Source organism: Moschus berezovskii, chromosome 19 (assembly GCF_049115385.1).
Source record: "Moschus berezovskii isolate FMDL1 chromosome 19, NW_MosBer_1.0, whole genome shotgun sequence".
Taxonomy (NCBI): Eukaryota; Metazoa; Chordata; class Mammalia; order Artiodactyla; family Moschidae; genus Moschus; species Moschus berezovskii.
In genome coordinates, this window is record NC_142478.1 from 60197129 (window position 1) to 60217871 (window position 20743).

General features: G+C 35.5%; 1 protein-coding gene across 3 annotated transcripts in view; it reads left to right on the forward strand.

Annotated features, from left to right (window-relative positions):
- The window catches only part of TAOK3 (TAO kinase 3), a 195599-nt gene that overhangs the window by 112955 nt on the left and 61901 nt on the right, over positions 1-20743 (forward strand). For all 3 annotated transcript variants that reach the window (XM_055405631.2, XM_055405630.2, XM_055405632.2), the window contains exons 4-9: positions 4225-4296; positions 4900-5001; positions 8135-8180; positions 9646-9742; positions 12178-12291; positions 13473-13564. In XM_055405631.2, the coding sequence (XP_055261606.1) occupies positions 4225-4296; positions 4900-5001; positions 8135-8180; positions 9646-9742; positions 12178-12291; positions 13473-13564 (523 nt within the window). The remainder of the gene's footprint in view (positions 1-4224; positions 4297-4899; positions 5002-8134; positions 8181-9645; positions 9743-12177; positions 12292-13472; positions 13565-20743) is intronic.

Consider the following 20743-nt stretch of genomic DNA (forward strand, 5'->3'; position numbering starts at 1 on the left):
ATCCTGAAAGATGATGCTGTGAAAGTGCTGCACTCAATAGACCAGCAAATTTGGAAAACTCAGCAGTGGTCACAGGACTGGATAAAGTCAGTTTTCATTCCAATGCCAAAGAATGCTCAAACTACCTCACAATTGCACTCATCTCACATGCTAGTAAAGTAATGCTCAAAATTCTCCAAGCGAGGCTTCAGCAATATGTGAACCGTGAATTTCCAGATGTTCAAGCTGGTTTTAGAAAAGGCAGGAGGCACCAGAGATCAAATTGCCAACATCTGCTGGATCATTGAAAAAGCAAGAGAGTTCCAGAAAAACATCTATTTCTGCTTCCAAAGACTTTGACTGTGTGGATCACAACAAACTGTGGAAAATTCTGAAAGAGATGGGAATACCAGACTACCTGACCTGCCTCTTGAGAAACCTGTGTGCAGGTCAGGAAGCAACAGTTAGAACTGGACATGGAACAACAGACTGGTTCCAAATAGAAAAAGGAGTACATCAAGGTTGTATAATGTCACCCTGCTTATTTAACTTACATGCAGAGTACATCATGAGGAACACTGGGCTGGAAGAAGCACAAGCTGGAATCAAGATTACTAGGAGAAATATCGATAACCTCAGATATGCAGATGACACCACCCTTATGACAGAAAGTGAAGAAGAACTAAAGAGCCTCTTGATGAAAGTGAAAGAGGAGAGTGAAAAAGTTGGCTTAAAACTCAACATTCAGAAAACTAAGATCACAGCATCTGGTCCCATCACTTCATGGGAAATAGATGGGGAAACAGTGGCTGACTTTATTTTTCGGGGCTCCAAAATCACTGCAGGTGGTGAAATTAAAAGACGCTTACTCCTTGGAAGGAAAGTTATGACCAACCTAGACAGAATATTAAAAAGCAGAGACATTCTTTGTCAAAAAGGTCTGTCTAGTCAAGGCTATGGTTTTTCCAGTGGTCACGTATGGATGTGAGAGTAGAACTGTAAAGAAAGCTGAGTGCCGAAGAATTGATGCTTTTGAACTGTGGTGTTGGAGAAGACTCTTGAGAGTCCCTTGGACTACAAGGAGATTCAAGGAGTCCTTCCTAAAGGAGATCAGTCCTGGGTGTTCATTGGAAGGACTTATGTTGAAGCTGAAACTCTAATATTTTGGCCACCTGACAGGAAGAGCTGACTCTTTTGATAAGACCCTGATGCTGGCAAAGACAGAGCAGGAGAAGGGGCCGACGGAGGATGAGATGGTTGGATGGCATCACCGACACAATGGACGTGGGTTTGAGTGAACTCCAGGAGTTGGTGATGGACAGGAAGGCCTGGCGTGCTGTGGTTTGTGGGGTCACAGAGAGTCAGACACGACTGAGCAACTGAACTGAATCATTCATAAAGCAGTATGATGCATTGGAAAGTTGAAATCTAATTGATAGTTTCCTTTCTCTGTACTAAAACACTGATTTTTTTTTAAGTTTCAGTTCTGAATTTTAACTAGTGTAAAATGCATTAAAAATTTCCCATCTATAGATAAATGGAAATGTTTTTCAAATTTCAAGTCTTTTCCTAGCCAGTAGGTTCTGTAAACAAGTATACATATCAAGTTCTAAGTGATGGTAACTCTGTAAATGTGAAGAAATACATTTTTATTTTAGGGTGATTCTTTTTTCATTTCTCTTGTTCCAAATGAGCATTGATAATAAATAACCTTAATAATATTGCAGTTAGATAGTACTATTGGATTCCATTTGTGTGGGCCTTTTTTTTTTCTTTCTATAAAGTGTAAGGATTTGTTTGTTATAAACCCCTACTATAAGTTAAAATTCATCTTTGCTTGAGCATTTTCTAAGCCTTTCCCAGGCTCCTTAAGCTGCATAGTACATAGATTCATACCCAAAATACCTGCTTTACAGATACAGTGCCTCTGTTATTGTATTACTGGATTTACATCAACTTTTCTGTGTTGTTACATAAGCATAGTCTTAATATTGCATTTTAAAAACTAGCAAAATGTGAGAGGTTTTTACTTTTAACAAAAGTCAGTCTGTACCTTCTATGTGAATAAAATACTAAAAAATGCCTTTACAGAGTCCTGCCTATTTGAAAACTGTAACTAGTGGATACCTTGTTTTTATAATAGGATACTTTTACCTGAGTGCTTGTAGAAAAAAAATTTAGTAAGTTTCCATTTTCTCTGCATTTGGAATTAATTAAGACTCTGGGGTTGAATTATTTTTACACCATTATTATTTATTGTTGAAATTAATTTTTTTTAATTAGAAAGAGACCAGTGCTCTATCTGAGGAGCTTTTCTAATTGTATTTAAGAAACTGATTAGGGATTTTTCTCTAAAATTGGTGACCTTGTTTTACCAGAGAGTGAATTCCAATCTTTTACTTCAGAAACACTGCTATAGCTTTATTAGTCCACAATAATATCACAGATCCAAAATAGCTTACTTAACATTAAGGATATGACATTGATGTGGAGCCCTGTTAATAAAGAAGGCTAAGATTAGATAATCTTTAATGTCTTGTGTTTATATTTTTCTGAAAATTTTTAGAAAATTAGTTTTTAATTTAAGTGAATTTGGAAGAAAAGATTATTACCTGAGGTATTTATGGTTGTCATGCGTGCTTTCAATGAACTGTTATGTTTCCAGTTTGGAGAAGATTGTTGTTTTTAGTCGCTCAGTCATGTCTGACTCATTTTGCAACTCCATGAACTATAGCCTGCCAGACTCCACTGTCTATAAAATTTCCCAGGCAAGAATACTGGAGGTGGATTTCCATTTCCTTCTTTAGGGGATCTTCCTGACCCCAGGATCGAACCTGCATCTCCTGCATTGACAGGCAGATTGCCACCAGGAAAGCCCCATGGAGAAGATACATACAGATAATTATGAGACACGGCAACCTTTATAAATGAATATACACATGTACACTTAAATATGTATATATATTTATATAATACATTTTTATTATAAAGTATAAGTATGTTTGAAAGTCAAAGCCCCTCTTAAGTTTAATTTACCCTTTGCTTCACTGTTTAATATTTTAACCACTTTTTAAATTTTAAGTTAATTAAAATTAAATGTAAAATCTACTTCCTCAGTCACAAGAGCTACATTTAACATCCTACTATATACTATATACATCTACTATGTAGATGTAGATATAGAACATTTCCATCATCACAGAAGGGTACTGGAGTGGGTTGCTATTTCCTTCTCCATCTATTAGACATAATGATATATCAAATAATCCAGAGATTATCACTGATAAGTATCTCAGTACAAATTCTTTCATAATTTTTTCTACACATATACTCATTATTACAGTTTTGCAAAAATAAGATCATATTGAACATTAGGGTTATGACACTGATGCAGAGCCCAGTGATCATCTTAGTTTCTACTGTTATCACATATACATATTGATTACCTCATTTTTTTTTAACACTTCTTTTTTTGTCTGTACAGCCCCCCTGCAGCATCTTAGGTCTCCGACCAGGGTCGAACCCATGATCCCTGCATTGAGAGTGTGGAGTCTTAACCACTGCCAGGGTAGTCCTGATCACCTCATTCTTCTAATGTTTATTTCATTACATGACTCTACCATATTTAATTAACTGTTTCTCCAGTGGTAGACATTCTACATGTGAAGCCTGTATGGATATTTTGGAAATATGACTTTTTTTTGACTGGATATATTTCGTTAAACCAAAATAAACCCTGAGTATTCATTGGAAGGACTATTGCTGATGCTCCAGTACTTTGGCCACCTGATAAAAAGAGCTGACTCATTGGAAGAGACTCTGACGCTAGGAAAGATTGAGGGTACAAGAAGGGAATGACAGAGGATGAGATGGTCGGATGGCATCACTGATTCAATCACTGAGTCAAACTCACCACATGAGTTTGAGCAAACTCCAGGAGACAGTGAAGGACAGCGTAACCTGGCATACTGCAGATTATGGGGTCACAAAGGATGAAACATGATTTAGCAACTGAACAACAACAATTCATTTTTACATTATAGCCTTTGCATGTATTTGGAAAGGGATAAAGAGAAGTTGTGCCTTAAAGTGGGCTGGAAAGGTCTGTCTAGGTTGTCAAAAGTTGCAACATCTTTAGGCTGTGAGAATGAATGTGAAATGTTGTAAAAGTCAAGTCAAATATTTAAATTAAACTGGCTGAAACACCGTTCATTCTTTTTAACTTTTTTTCTCTATTCTACACAGGCCACAAATGCTCACACCAATGAGGTGGTGGCAATTAAGAAAATGTCCTATAGTGGGAAGCAGGCACATGAGGTATGTTAAAGACATTGTGTCACTAAACTGACATATGCAAGTTAGTATGAAAGTGACAGTAGAAACAAAGCTTCCTGAGCATTTCTTTATCACAATTCTTTTTTTCCCCTTATGGATAATTTAATAAACATTTACTAGTATTCTACCTCAATCAACTCTTTTGTGGAATAAAATATGAATTTAGTATACTCAGTCTCTTCAGTCATGTCTCTTTGCAACCCCATGGACTGTAGTCCTCCTGTCTCCTCAGTCCATGAGATTCTCCAGGCAAGAATACTGGAGTGGTTGCCATTTCCTTCTCCAAGGGATTTTCCCAACCCAGGGATCAAACCACGTCTCTTATGTCTCCTGCATTGGCTGGCAGGTCCTTTACCACTAGCACCACTTGTGAAGCCACAGTATTAGTATAATGGATTTGTTATATTTGGTGATTGATTTAATTTATATGTACTAAAACAAGAAGTAACACAAGTTTAAATAGCTTCTTCATGTATTAAGCATTTTCTTTGTCCACTTAAAATAATGAAAAGAATGTTATATATGTATACTTGAAAATACTGTTTTCTGTTAAAAAATCATGATATTTCTTTTTGATATCAATAGAAATGGCAAGATATTCTTAAGGAAGTCAAATTTTTACAACAATTGAGACATCCTAATACCATTGAATACAAAGGTTGTTACTTGAAAGAGCACACTGCTTGGGTAAGTCAAAGGACCTCTATTATCTTTTAATTTTTTCCTATGAAATTTTTGTGTTTTCCTTTTTTTTCTATTATGTCTTTGGTTGATAAAATTATCAGCCCATTTCTGTCCCATTTGATTTTCGTTTTCAGTATTTAACATTTGTTACTCCAGTGTGTGTCATATGGTATACGTTCTGAAGTTTAAATATGACATCTAAGAGTCTATAGGAAATTTGTTATTAAACATTCAATGAAAAGATAGTGGAAAGTTAATAACATCATTTTACAATGATTTATTTGCAAAATTAAGAAGCAAGGCCTTTTATTCTCATCCTAGAGTTTTTATCTTTGTCATTTTTCATCCCCTACTCCAGTTCCCCACAAATTCAGAATTGTGCTTGATACTACTATCACTGTCTAAGGTTTTTTGCTGGATTTTTTTTTGCTAGGTTATGATTAAATGAAACAATCTTTTGTTCCACTCTGTCTTCTTGGTATGTTTTTATTTTTATATGATTTTGCTTCTGATTTTAATCTGACACATTAGACATTGTATAGAACCAGAAAATGCTATACTTTGTATTCTGTGGGGTTACACATTCCAATTTAAAGTATTCAATATCATTTACTGAATACTTACCACTGTACAAGTCCTTTCCTGTACATGATCTCCAGCTAGGGAATGGAATTTTTGTTCTCAGACTGTCAAAGGGTAAACATAAAACCTTTCTGCTCAAGCAGTTCTTAAGATATGTAGAGCCACTGCGTCTGTCCTGAGTTGAAGAAATTAAGAGGAATATCTCATTATGTGGAATCACTTCTCTGGCAATCTCTGCTATCTTGAAGGAGTCAAGAAAGGGATTTTGAGCAGGCAGAGTAAATGTTACAAAATCAAGTGCTAAATCTCATATGTTTCAGAACTTCAGAAAATTCTCTGCGCTCTTATTTGAAGCATATTTACTCTTTGATTACATAGAGTGCTAATAAGTTTGGTTACTTAGTCTCTGTCTATAAGAATTTGTTAGGCTAATTAGAAGGAACTCATAGAACTGCCAGAGACATGCATACAAATAGGCACAACTAATTTGACCTTAAGGAATAAGTTGGGGAATTTAGAGAGCAGACCTAATAATTTAAAAGCAGAACAACCAGAGCTGTTAAATGTCAGGGTCAAACATCTAGCCAATGCTCAGGTGCCCTTGTACTGTGTAGTAATTGGAAAAATAATATTTGGGACAGAAATACAGAGTTAACATGTAATTTAAAAAATAGAAGCATAACTATAAACATTTACTCCATTTTTAAAATTCTATGTTCATTTTCCTTATACTCAGTTTAAGGAAGTTAAATGTGCATATCGGTTTACATAATTTAAGAAAGTAGAGGGGATTCCCTAGTGACCCAGTGGTTAGAACTCCATGCTTTCATTGCGGAGGGCCTGGGTTCCATCCCTGGTTTGGGAACGAAAATCTTGCAAGCTACACAACTACACCAAAAAATTAAAAAAAATTTTTTTTAATTTTAAATTAAAAATAGCTTTAAAAAGTAAGTAATACACATGAGAAATGTTTCCATCAAAACTAAGAAGACAATAGTGTTTGTCAATTATACCTTAATAAAGCAGAATAAAAAAGAAAAATAGTACACATAAAAGGCTGAAAGTGAAAATCACTCAGTCATGTCCAACTCTTTGCGACCCCATGGACTATACAGTCCTTGGACTTCTCCATGCCAGAATACTGGAGTGGGTAGCCATTCCCTTCACCAGGAAATCTTCCCAACCCAGGGATTGAACCCAGGTCTCCTACACTGCAGGCAGATTCTTTCCCAGCTGAGCCACCAGGGAAGCCCATAAAAGGATAATGTTCATTATAATATTCACGTATGTAGACTGTTTCATTTCATAATAAGAAATAAATTAATGTTTCTGAATCTCTTTACTTTTAATATAAAGCAGAAAGTTATAATAAAGTTTCTAAACTTTAAGCTTCTGAATTTCTCATACTTTCTAGAATATTCTAGAAATAGAATCTTTTTTGTATAATATGTATTTAATTACACTTATAAATATATAATAAATTTAATAATGTAAGTTTATATCTATATTATTATGTATAATATATATATGATATATAATATGTATTGTGTACCTTGCTACTAGAATAATTAAGAATATGATATATATATTATATTGTTATATTATGTACAATTATTATATTATGACATATAACAATATAATATATAATATTGTATCTCATATTCTTCTAAAATATTCCAGTAATGCAGGGTAAATAATACACAAGTGTTTTCACATATATTTTTTTTAATGAAAGGAATTAATATGTTATTAGTAGTTGTGTCTATGTGATTATAGGAAATTTGTATTTCATAATAAGCATATTATGTTTTTAAGAAATAATAATTTGTAAGAGTCTGCATGCTTGTTTGTGTGTGTGTACATTGGTCACTGAACACTCCACTTCTGACCTTGGCTACAAATCAGTAGTAGTCTGGGATGCATAAAAAAATCTAAGATGAGAGTAAAGAGTTTTCTCATTTTTGCTTTTCAAAAGCCTCCCAAGGTTGCAAACCCCCCCAAAAAATAAATATTATTTTAATTTTAATAATATTCTAGAAATATTTTAAGACATACATTGAACTACCCCATCTCTCTTGGGGATTCAAGCTAATGTAATGACACATAGAAGGCTACATTTTTAGATTGAGGTTCTAACTAGTGTTTTCTTGTTTAGAATTTTTTTAAATGTGAAAGTAGAGAATTTACTGCTTTTGACTTATTCTACTTAGTAATTCCTAGTGTAGATTTTACTGAGTCACATATTTGGTTACCACTTTTTTTTAAAGTTACAAAATTTAAGTTGTACTGTAACCTTACCACCTTAAATCCTTGAGTACAATCCCCATATTGTCTTAAACCAATTCCAGTTTCAAATAGGAAATAGCAAAAGCAGATGATAAAAGTTATAAAAATCAATTACTAGTGCCAGATGACCAAGATTTAATCCAGATTCAGGTATATCAGAGTATTCTCTTACTATTCTTAGTTCTTGGTTAATTGATTAGTTTTAGCAATTTCTTATTCTTAGGTTAATAAGAATAATTATTCTGGTTATTATTTCAATCTGTTACAGTTGGTGATGGAATATTGCTTAGGCTCAGCCTCTGATTTGTTAGAAGGTAAGGATAAAAGCACTTTCCCCTTTTTTCCTTTTTACCTTGACAAGAATGTTATCTGCTCCCTTGGGCAAACTATATGGTTAATGCCACTTAGACTTAAGGGTTACGTGGATAAGCCATGAAGACTCCATCTCTGCAATGTCACTGGTAATATCTGAGTAATGATTAATAATTAGCAGCCCTCTCACTGTTTTAGTTCATGGCCATCCACAGCAGACACTACTAAAATTATTTGGGTAATGTCATGTAGTATGTGTAGCCAGAAATATCGAATTCATGTGTATATATGAAATACAGGCAGATGGTATAAAATTATATTGATATTTAACCCTGTCACATCTTTTGACTGACCTAGTTCTCCTATGCAGGACACTGTTATCACCAGAGACTATGTTAAAATTTTACATTTTTAAAAAAGACTTTATTGTATTATCCTTGATCTCTGAATAGAAATTGCTTAGTAGCTGCTTTAACCAATAATGAAAACCTGTAGTTAGAAGGCGTACTTATAGGTGGCTTGTGACAGAGGAGAATAATGCAATCTAAAACACACTAGTAGTCATGTGTGGACATGAGAGTTGGACCATAAAGAAGGCTGAATGCCAAAGAATCAATGCTTTTGAACTGTGGTGTTGGAGAAGACTCTTGAGAGTTCCTTGGAATGCAAGGAGATCCAACCAGTGCATCCTAAAGGAAATCCATCCTGAATATTCATTGGAAAGACTGATGCTGAAGCTGAAACTCCAATCCTTTGGCCACCTGATGCCAAGAAAAGACCCTGATGCTAAGAAAGACTGAAGGCAGGAGGAGAAGGGGATGACAGAGGATGAGATGGTTGGATGGCATCACCGACTGGATGGATATGAGTTTGAGCAAGCTCCGGGAGTTGGTGATGGACAGGGAAGCCTGGCATGCTGCAGTCCATGGGGTCGCAGAGGGTCGGACACGACTGAGCACCTGAACTGAATGGAAAACACTCTAGGCATTTAAAGTGTCATTGGGACTGGTAAATTTGGACCAGGCCAAATTCCACACATTGGAATCAGTGTGGTTTTGACTTGCTACTGACAAGTAAAGTGACAGTTCCTTATAGTGAGTATCTGGAGACAGAAATGGCAACCCACTTCAGTATTCTTGCCTGGAGAATTCCATGGATAGAGGACGCTGGAAGGCTACAGTCCATAAGGTCGCAAAGAATCAGACACAGCTGGACACAGCACAGCAGCACAGTGAATATCAGGCTTTGTTTTATTTTGAAGGAGTTTGTTTTTATGCTTGAGTTTTCTGTTATCTGATTATTTATTGCTATACCATAGGAAATATATATCCTAGGTATTTAGGTAAATGTGTTTCCAAATTGTCATTTAAGAAAGTACATAATTCAATCTGGTATTGCTATATAAGATAATAAAAATAGGAATGAAACTGATCATCCACTCTTGGCTTTTTTTTTTTCCTTCCTCAGTTCATAAGAAACCACTTCAGGAAGTGGAGATTGCTGCCATTACTCACGGTGCCTTGCAGGGGCTAGCCTACCTGCATTCTCATGCATTGATTCATAGGTAAGATTAGAGACCAGTTACATTTTCATTTCAGTTACAGGACTGTCTGTTCAAGGAACCTTGAAAATTAGTGCATGCTCCAATTTTTAGGGTGCCTGAGAAATTGTGGGAAGCTAACAGATTGCTGCTGCTTCTTAATGTAAAGAGTAAAGTTGCCAGAATTTAGTTCCTATCTCTTTGTCTGTCCCATATATCCACAAAGACTTATATCATCCCTGTTCTCTAGGTAACAATTCTCCAGGCTTAATGTTGCAGCGAAATTTGAAGAAGAGCCCAGCAACCTTTTGACACTGTGTCAATAAAAAAAAAGAAAATAAAATTAGCTTTGCTTGCATATGTTTATTTCCTAGCTGAGTTCTTCTTTTCCTGTTGCAAATAACAAGTCAGTCTCATGTGAATATATGCTATTCTATCAATTTAAAATGTTTTGCATTTCTTTAGTCCATATAGATATATAGGAAGGTATTATCATCTTCATTTTAGCAGATGATTAAACTGAGACTTAGAACAATTTAAATAACTAGCCCATAGTTTCCTAGCGTTTATGTAATAAAGATTGAAACTCAGATTCTCTAATGCCTAACACAAGGCTTCCCTGTAAGTTACATTTTCTTTGTCACAGCCCCACTCTCTTCTTTCCAACCTACTTCCCAGCACGAATTTCTAAACAAAGATGTCATTACCAGTTTTTCCTTATCTCAGTAAAGAACTTCTAGTTCTGTTACTTTAATGAATAGTGGCCAAGTAGTGGTATATGAGGTAGGCATAAAGGATCTGAGATGGCTTAAAGTCATAAGAAAAAAATTTACATTTACCAGGAAAAAATGAAACTATTAAGTCATAGGTTCTCCTTTTGCGTCTTCTCATCACCCTAGAGTAGCCATTGTCAGTTTCTGGTACATACTGCAAAACAGAACTCCCTCAAGACAGACTAAAATTCCTGCCATGAGTTTGGCTTATTTGTAAGGATGAAGAATGACCCTAACCATGGCTAATAAATATTGATAAAGTTAATTTAACTATAATTTCTGTAGATTTGACAACTTTAAAATGAATGTATATAAGGTGCCATTACTGAATGTCAACTTGTTTCTGACAGTTTTGCTTGTTTCTGTTTATAAAAGTCACAGTTCAGTTTTTTGTGTCTTTGTTACCTTAATTTGCACATTAATGTTTTGTTCCATTTTACACTTTATCTTTTAATATGTAAAGGGAATTGAAAAGACAAAAAAACTTCTAAAGAATGCTCTTCAAATTCAGATTCTTACTGTTTTGATTTAAAAGGCAAGTCAGTGTTAGAGAAAAGATATTTTTCTGTTGTATGAGAATTAAATAATGCTTCTTTTTTTTTTAGTTCTCTCTGCCAATGCCTAATGTCATCATGAGGAATGAAACTGAATTTTCAAGGGAAGATTTTTGGAAAAGTTATTTTGGGAGCATTTGAACCTTTTATTTTCAACTTGACATAAGTTCTCCTCATTCCCTCTGCTTTATCTTTCCATTGCCCATCAATGTATAATTCTTAGTTCCTTGTACTCATTACACCTCATGCCTTTTTTAAAAATAATAAAGAGTACATCCACATCTTCTCATTCCAAATTTTCATACTGAAGATTGAATTTTTTTAATCATATTTTTTAAAAATTTTGCCACATAGAATTTCTAATCGCTTTAGTAGTAACCATTTGAGATTGAATTTTTTTAAATCATGTTTTTTAACCTTTTTGCTGCATAAAACTTCTAATAGCTTTAATAGTAACTAGTTGAGATTCTTTGTAATAATTACAATAGAAATGCAATTTCCTAACCCCTAATCCTTGTTTGTTTTGATCTTTCAGGGTCTTCTTTTTACTGTCCAGTGTTATTTTTAAAATAACACCTTCTCTATAACATGTACCCTCAAATGCCTTAGAGTTGCAGTTACAATTAAAGGCAGAGAGAAAGGGTCACAGGCAAGAAAGAAAAGGTATGTGTGTAGTTGAGGTTTATTGGTAGGTAGTCAATTCAGAGTCATTAAAAGTTTGTTAAGACTCAAAAAATGTCATGAAATTTAGAAAAGAAAAAAAGTGTTACAAATGGCACCAGTTTTTCCAGCATGAGGAATACTGTTGATGACTGAATTTAGCAACTCATATGCTTTTGTAAGTGTAGGAACTGAGTAGGTTACCTTGTCTGCCATGTCTGCCTCTTTTCTCGTTTCATTCCTCGCCTCTGAAGGAAGCTGTATCTTTTAATAATTACTGTGACCTACCTGTAAGTACGCCAAGGAATTTGGTCCCCTTTATAACTTGCAGTAATTACTAAATCCCCTTCTGGCTATCTGAGCAAGTTTTTTTTTTTTTAATAAATTTTTTGTCTTATTAATTGCATGCTCTGACCTATTCCATAATCAAAATTGAAAAGTAATTTCCTAACCGTCTTATTTTTTCCTATAGGGATATTAAAGCAGGAAACATTCTTCTAACAGAGCCAGGTCAGGTGAAACTAGCTGATTTTGGATCTGCCTCAATGGCTTCTCCTGCCAACTCCTTCGTGGGCACACCTTACTGGTATGTGGAATTAGAAAACACAGCATAGTTTTACAGTATGTGTATGTAACCAAGATGGACTCATAGCACTGGTTTTCTTTGGTTCTCTTCTTTTTTTGACACTGTCTCACCATGTGCCTCAAATGAGATTTCATTAGGAAGGATAGAAACTTCACTAGCAAAAAAGAAACACTTAGACTGAGTATAAAATTTCCAGTGACTTTCAATTGTTCAAATAAGATTGATGTCACTGTGTGTAAACTGAGTAGGATTATCAACTCACTGACCAAGCTCAGGTTTTATATTTCATTTGAAGTTTCTTTTGAACTTTTCTCTTCAGGCAGAGTCCCTGGGCAAGAACAAGTTAATTTCTTTAGCCTTTTCTAGCCAATGAGCATAAATTTTACCTTTCAATGAAAGAAATCCATGTTCTAATTTCTGTTGAATTCTCTGATACTTTATCTCACTTGTCATTCTGACTTAAAGTTTCATCTCACTCTATTCAAGACTCCTTTCCTGTATTTCATAGACACACTAAATTTCATTGTACCTTGGGGAATGGACTTACACCCCTGAAAACTTACTTGCCTACTAAAAAAAAAAATCAGCTACTATTTGAATTTTTTTCCCACCATCATCAAATAACATCTACTATGAAACTACTAACACACACTAATAGAGAACAAATAATCTTAAACTATATAACCCTTACCCTCCTAATGAAAATCCGTTATGGACAAACAAAATAATATCCATTACTGTAGCCAGTTTATTTGTTTTTTATAACATCTTGGAAATATCTGATTATATATTGCTTTATGTAATTGCATGAAGTATTTTTCATATTGTTTAAAGTACTTTAAGTGTTCCATACATATTAATCCTTTACAAATATCTCTGAGGTAGCTAATAAAATTCTCTGCATATTACAGATGAGGAAACTGATATAGAGAAATGTCAAATAACTTAGCCAAGATCAAAGGATAGTAAAAGGCCTGTTGAAAATGATGTATTGTTTCATGTAAATCACTGGGTATATTTTTGTATTTTCAATAGTGTTTTTTCAAATTATTTGTGTAAAGAAATGATAACTTTATCAGATAAAACTTTAGACTATGCTCAAAAACAGCTATTTCATTGAATCTATTAAGTGAATTTTATTTTTAATTTGCAAGTTGAGTTTTGTGAATTATATTTGGCAGGATGGCTCCAGAGGTGATCTTAGCTATGGATGAAGGACAGTATGATGGGAAAGTTGATATTTGGTCACTTGGGATCACCTGCATTGAAATGGGTGAGCAAAGAGCTATTTTCATTGTACTTTTGAGAATCACTCCTTATTACAATTACAAATTCACTTATCCAGCTATTATTAAATATTTAATGAGTTCCTGGTACATACGTGCTAGGTAATGTGAATTTATTATATTTTTTCTATGCTTTGTTATAACATCATAAGATTGCTTTTTCTCTCTGCTATATTTTCATGTTATTATTTTAAGTAAAAGAGAGCAGATGTGGCAGCTAACCAGTGTAAAAATATACAATAGTTGGTGTTAATATTTGAAAAATATCTATTCTACATACCACGAATGATGACATATGTCCTTCCTTCATAGCAGTATCCATTACTTAATTTACATTCCAGCTTATATAAGGGAACTCTGGGAAAGTAAGCTTATCAAAGATCAGACTCTAAAAACTGACCTACATAGGGAGCAGTCCCTATGGAAAAACCCAAATTAACTTTTTGGCCAACCCAATGCTCTAAAATATAAAGCTGTATAAAACACAAAAAATTAAAAGGTTCAGTTCAGTTGCTCAGTCGTGTCCCACTCTTTGCGACCCCATGAACCGCAGCATGCCAGGCCTCCTGTCCATCAACAACTCCCGGAGTTTACCCAAACTCACATCCATTGAGTCAGTGATGCCATCTAACCATCTCATCCTCTCTCGTCCCCTGCTCCCCCTGCCTTCAATCTTTCCCAGCATTAGGGTCTTTTCAAATGAGTCAGTTCTTCGCATCAGGTGGCCAAAGTTTCAGCTTCAACATTAATCCTTGCGGTCCAAGGGACTCTCAAGAGTCTTCTCCAACACCACAGTTCAAAAGCATCAATTCTTTGGCGCTCAGCTTTCTTTCATCTCTCACATCCACACATGATACTGGAAAAACCATAGCCTTGGTGATGGACAGGGAGGCCTGGCATGCTGTGATTCATGGGATCGCAAAGAGTCGGACACGACTGAGCAACTGAACTGACTGACTGACTGACTGACTAGATGGACCTTTGTTGACAAAGTAATATCTCTGCTTTTTAATATGCTGCTAGAGTGGTCATAACTTTCCTTCCAAGGAGTAAGCGTCTTTTAATTTCATGGCTGCAGTCACCGCCTGCAGTGATTTTGAAGCCCCGAAAAATAAAGTCAGCCACTGTTTCCCCATCAATTTGCCATGAAGTGATGGGACCTGATGCCATGATCTTAGTTTTCTGAATGTTGAGCTTCAAGCCAACTTTTTCACTCTACTCTTTCATCAAGAGGCTCTTTAGTTCTTCTTCACTTTCTGCCATAAGGGTGGTGTCATCTGCATATCTGAGGTTATTGATATTTCTCCTGGCAATCTTGATTGCAGCTTGTGCTTCCTCCAGCCCAGCGTTTCTCATGATGTACCCTGCATATAAGTTAAATAAGCAGGGTGACAATATACAGCCTTGACGTACTCCTTTTCCTATTTGGAACCAGTCTGTTGTTCCATGTCCCGTTCTAACTGTTGCTTCCTGACCTGCATACAGGTTTCTCAAGAGGCAGGTCAGGTGGTCTGGTATTCCCATCTCTTTCAGCATTTTCCACAGTTTATTGTGATCCACACAGTCAAAGGCTTTGGCATAGTCAATGAAGCAGAAATAGATATTTATCTGGGACTCACTTGCTTTTTCGATGATCCAGCGGATGTTGGCAATTTGATTTCTGGTTCCTCTGCCTTTTCTAAAACCACCTTGAACATCTGGAATTTCACAGTTCACGTATTGCTGAAGCCTGACTTGGAGAATTTTGAGCATTACTTTATGTATAAACTAACGGAAAGTAGCTGAAACATAACTAACTAACAGAGTATTGGCCCCAAATTTATGAAGAACTCTCATGATTTCTTTACCAAATTTCTTCACTAAAAAGAAAACAACAAACTTCCAGCAGAAAAATGGGCAATGACTATGATCAAGGAGTTAGCACTGAAAAGAAAGCATAAATGGACAACAAACATCAGAAGATACTCCACCTCATTAGTATTCAGTGAAATGCAAAGTAAAACCATTTCGTATTTATCAGATTGGTATAATTTTTTAAAGTCAGAGGAGAAGCTGCTGAAGAAACAGGAACTCCCAAACACTATTGATAGGAGTGTAAATTGGTATAACCATGTTGGAGAGCAAGTTGGTAACATCTGGTAAGCATGATGAGTGTCAGTGACGCAACACTTCTAAGTATACACTTTAGAAATTTTATACATGTACACGAGAAAATGTGGAAGGCTTCAACCTTATTTGTAGAAGCAAGAACAACCTAAATTCTTATCCTAAGAATGACTAAATTAATTATGGATTACTATATCACAGTTAAGGATGAACTAGATGTACATGTGTCATCATGGGTAAATCTCAAATCACAACATTGAATGAACAAAAAACGTCACAAGAGTATAGATACAGTATGATACCAATTATGAAAGTTTTATAAGCAACTTTATATGTTGTTTATGAGCATACATATATACAAATAGATGTAAGAGATATCATTTCAGAATAGTAAATTTTGGAGAATAGAAGAGGAACAGTTATATCTACTTATTTTTTAGAAGAAAGGATTATTCCTATTTTGTCATTTATATTCTAAAATGAGTCAAAATTTTACTTGTAACACTAGAACTATAGTAGCACCTCCTCACTTATAGCACATTACAAAGATGTCCCCTGAGTTGAACATTATAGCTAATTAGTGCCCACCCATTGTTTTAGCAAGTTTTTTCTTACCTAAATCTTTTTAAACTATAACATGGATTTGGCACATACCCTTTTATGATGATTCAAGATCATTATCACATCAGTTTTTATACTATGTAGATATGTTGTTGTTCAGTCAGTCAGTCGTGTCTGGCTCTTTGCGACCCCATGGACTGCAGGGTTGATTTCCTTTAGAATTGACTGGTTGGATCTCCTTGCAATCCAAGGGATTCTCAAGAGTCTCTCCAGCACCACAGTTCGAAGACATCAGCCTTTTTTATCATCCAGCTCTCACATCTGTATATCACAACTGGAAAAACCATAACTTTGACTATTTGGGCCTTTGTAGGCAAAATAATGTCTCTGCTTTTTAACACGCTGTAGATGTAATAATGACTGGAGTTTCAAACAGCAGTGGATATTGGCAAAATAGGTACAGGTCCCAGGAGATACCTTGACATTTCCTCTCTTGAGAGTCCCTTGTATGTGCTTTATTTCTGATTTTACCTTTTTGAATTGAAATATATATAACAGCATGCTCTCTATATCAACCTAACTTCGATTGCCTTTTATAAAGTGATTTAAACAGCAACCCACTCCAGTACTCTTGCCTGGAAAATCCCATGGAGAGCCTGGTAGGCTACAGTCGTGGGGTTGCACAGAGTCGGACACGACTGAGCAACTTCACCTTACCTTACTGCCAACAGAGGTCTGTCTGGTCAAGGCTATGGTTTTTCCAGTATCATGTATGTATGTGAGAGTTGGATTATAAAGAAAACTGAGCACAGATGAATTGATGCTTTTGAACTGTGGTGTTGGAGAAGACTCTTGAGAGACCCTTGGACTGCAAGGAGATTCAACCAGTCCATCCTAAAGGGGATCAGTCCTGGGTGTTCATTGGAAGGACTGATGTTGAAGCTGAAGCTCCAATCCTTTGGCCACTTGATGCGAAGAGCTGACTCATTTGAAAAGACCCTGATGCTGGGCAAGATTGAGGGCAGAAGGAGAAGGGGATGACAGAGGATGAGATGGTTGGATGGCATCACCGACTCAATGGACATGGGTTTGGGTGGACTCCGGGAGTTGGTAATGGACAGGGAGGCCTGGCGTGCTGCAGTTCATGGGGTCGCAAAGAGTCAGACACGACTGAGAGACTGAACTGAACTTACTGAATCGGAGAACAAAGTTACTTTCTCTCAAATTGTCTTATCCTCCACAACAGCTATTCCTTCAGATTGATAGATGACAGTGTCACATTATGCCTAAAAGCACCCAGGCTCTGTTGTCAGATAAACCTGAGTTCTAATGCCAGCTCTGCCATTTCTTAGTTGTATGACTTTGGTCAAGATATTTTAACTCTCTATGAAATTTGCTTAATACTGAACTGAACCTTATGCAGATTGTCAGGATTAAATGAAAATATGGACTTAATGTGCTTATTATTAAATATCGCGTATAGTATGTGTTCAGTAAATGTTAGGCATCATCAGCACAATCCTAGTAGTATATGTCATATTTCATCAAATTTTTAATTTATATTTTAACATCTCTTTAAACAGGAAGGTGTTTTACAGGCAACAGCATTTCATGATTATAATTGGCAGCATTTTGTTCTAAGTTGTACATAAAATTGTGGTGCATCTTGAATTGCGATGCAACTTATTGTCAATGACAGATTCAGAGAAGGATGATAGTACATGCTCAGTTAATATTCATAAAATAAAATTGTTACCCAGGATATAAAAGTTCTCAGCAGTTATTCAAAACGTTTTATATTGGTAATAAACCATACAAGTACCTTTTTGACAGCTTTACCATAACATCTCTGTTTCCTTGGCATTAGTCTTATTGTTGTTCAGTCGCTCCGTCATGCCTGGCTCTTTGCAACCCCATGGACTGTAAGCCACCAGGCTCCTGTGTCCATGGGATTCTCCAGCCAAGAATACTGAAGTGGGTTACCGTTTCCTTCGCCATTAGTCTTGTTAATGGACACATAAAAGAAGGGTATTTATTTTACTTGAAAGATGATTAAGCTGCTGCGTATATAATCCTAAGCAATAATTTTTCTAAGTTTTCTGTGTGTTTGAGGTTTAATGAAATTTTGCATACAGACAGTATACTCTAAATTGTGCTTTTAATGTTGAAATTACAGTACAAGTTGTAGTGACTGAATAATGTGTTGTCCCCTTTTCTTATGATATCTCTTCTATAGAATTGCATATTCTTAAGAAGCCCCCTAATCTGTACATTGAATCACTGAGGTGTTATCAGAAAGCAAGGAGACTATACTTTTGCTGGCACCATCCCTCTTTCCTGGATCAAGCTTCAAGATTCCTGAGTGGTTAAACCTGTTTTACAAATTATCTTTGCTAGCTTGATCTTCCACTGAAAAAAACTAGTTAAATTCATGTATCCTTGGAAAATTCTATGGACATTAAAATTGTCCAGTCACCAGATACTTTATTTTTTGAGATTATTTCAAGAATAAGTTAATTAGATGCTTTTCTGTTTAATCTACAGACACTTAGTTCACCAGCACAGATTATGGTAGAAGCTGGCAAATGGTACATCAGCATTGACAGGGAATTGACTTTTCAGAAATGAATTCTCCAAGGAATGGGGGCAGGAGGACATAAATGTTGTTACATAGTTTCTCTGCCTGGAATTTTCTTCTTCCATTCACTTTCTTATTGCCACTCACTGTTTGTGTTAATAAATGAATGTTGTAATGTATGTTTAGGGGATAGGGATATATTTAGTCTTGCAGAGCTTCTTCCTTTTTTAAATCTGTTTAAAAGTTGAAATACTAGTACTATCTTTATAAAATGCACAGGATTATTGAAGGGGCACTGAGGTCTATTTGAAAAGACAGATCTTGGAGCCTTATCATAATTGAACTGGATTTTGTTGTTCCTTCATCCTCTTTCTAAACTTCTACTTTGTTTTTTCTTTATTTCCCCTTTCTTACTGTTTCTCCTGTGCAATTTCATGTTCTGAGCAGTTTGAATTGTGTTTCTTTTGCCAGTGAGAGGATTCCTACTGTTCTAATAGTGAATGAAGCCACCACATAGTATCTGATGTAAGCCCCAAGAGTTAGTCACTTCTCAGTCATCTTTGTGACTTCTTGCTGCACAAAGATTCTTTGTTGACAAAGTTTCTTCTTTGTCTTAATTTGCTTAACCTTTATTTATTTATTTTAGAGGTATTTTGGGGCCACCAAACATATATACCAGGTCTTCAGAGGTTCCCTAAGGAAGAGATTATAAGCATATAAAAAGCCTAGAATAAATATGTATTAAACTCATGCAGAAATGCAGCTTTGTTTAAGGTGAAACCTGAAGGATTGGGAAGAATTAACCAGGTAAAGTCTAAGGAACAAAAGTGAAAATGGAGACCAGACAGAGAAAGCAACATGTGTGAAAGGCTCTAACCTTGGTTCTTTCAGTGAAGCAACAGATGCATGAGAACGGGGGGAAATTGCTTCTCAGAATGATGTGCTAGAAGTAGCCAGGGTCGTGTTAGTAAAGGCCAGGAGACTTTGTTTAAGAATCTAGACTTCTTCCTGAGAAGGGAATTCACTGATGGTTACATGATGAGTTCCTGCTGCCACATGGCTTCAAATACCTGAAGTTGTCAGAAGGCCAAGCTCTAAAAACTTTCTCAGATCTACCTCCTGATAAATAAAATAAACCTGAGACTTTTTTTTTTTTGCCTTCCATGCTTGAAACAGGTATAAAATCCCTTTGTCCACACTGCAACTTTCAAATTTCTACTTGTTAACAGTCCATGTCCATATAATAATGATATCTAATAAGTGTAAAGTATCCTATTGAGAAGTTAATAAAAAATAGAATCATAGACTGTCACATTTCAAAGATATCAGAGATCATTCAGTTAAGAATATAAGAGGCCCCTCCAGAGGATCACTGATAAGTATAGTTGGCTTCTACTGGAACTCTGCCAATAGCTTAAAGTTCACTATCTCAACATAATTCATTCTGGGTTTCGTGGGGTTTTTTGGTTTTGTTTTACCACTCTGGTTTTTCAGAAGTTCTTCCTTCTATAAGTAAAAATGTCCTACCTGTAACTTCTTGTTCCCTGCCCTTACTTCTTGTTCTCTTTCTTAGAATTGCATAGAATAAGCTGGATTCACTTTTTTTAAACTGGTTAAATCTTTACTTAAAAACCAAGATGCTCTGATGAAACCTGAGATCAAATTATGAATTACAAAGTGGAACTATATCAAGAATCCATTAGGATAAGCACGGTGGAACAAGATAGTGATTTATCTTCTGTGACATAACTAGTAAATAGCGTAAAATTAACTGTGCTAAGAACTAGAACCTTGTTTCCTTCCTTTGGTCAACAAGTGGAACATCTAATATGTGAATAGCATCTTATTGCATATGCTAGAGAATAAATAAATGAACAAGAGTATTAAGGTTATAAGATCTTGCTCTTAAGAGTTTATGATT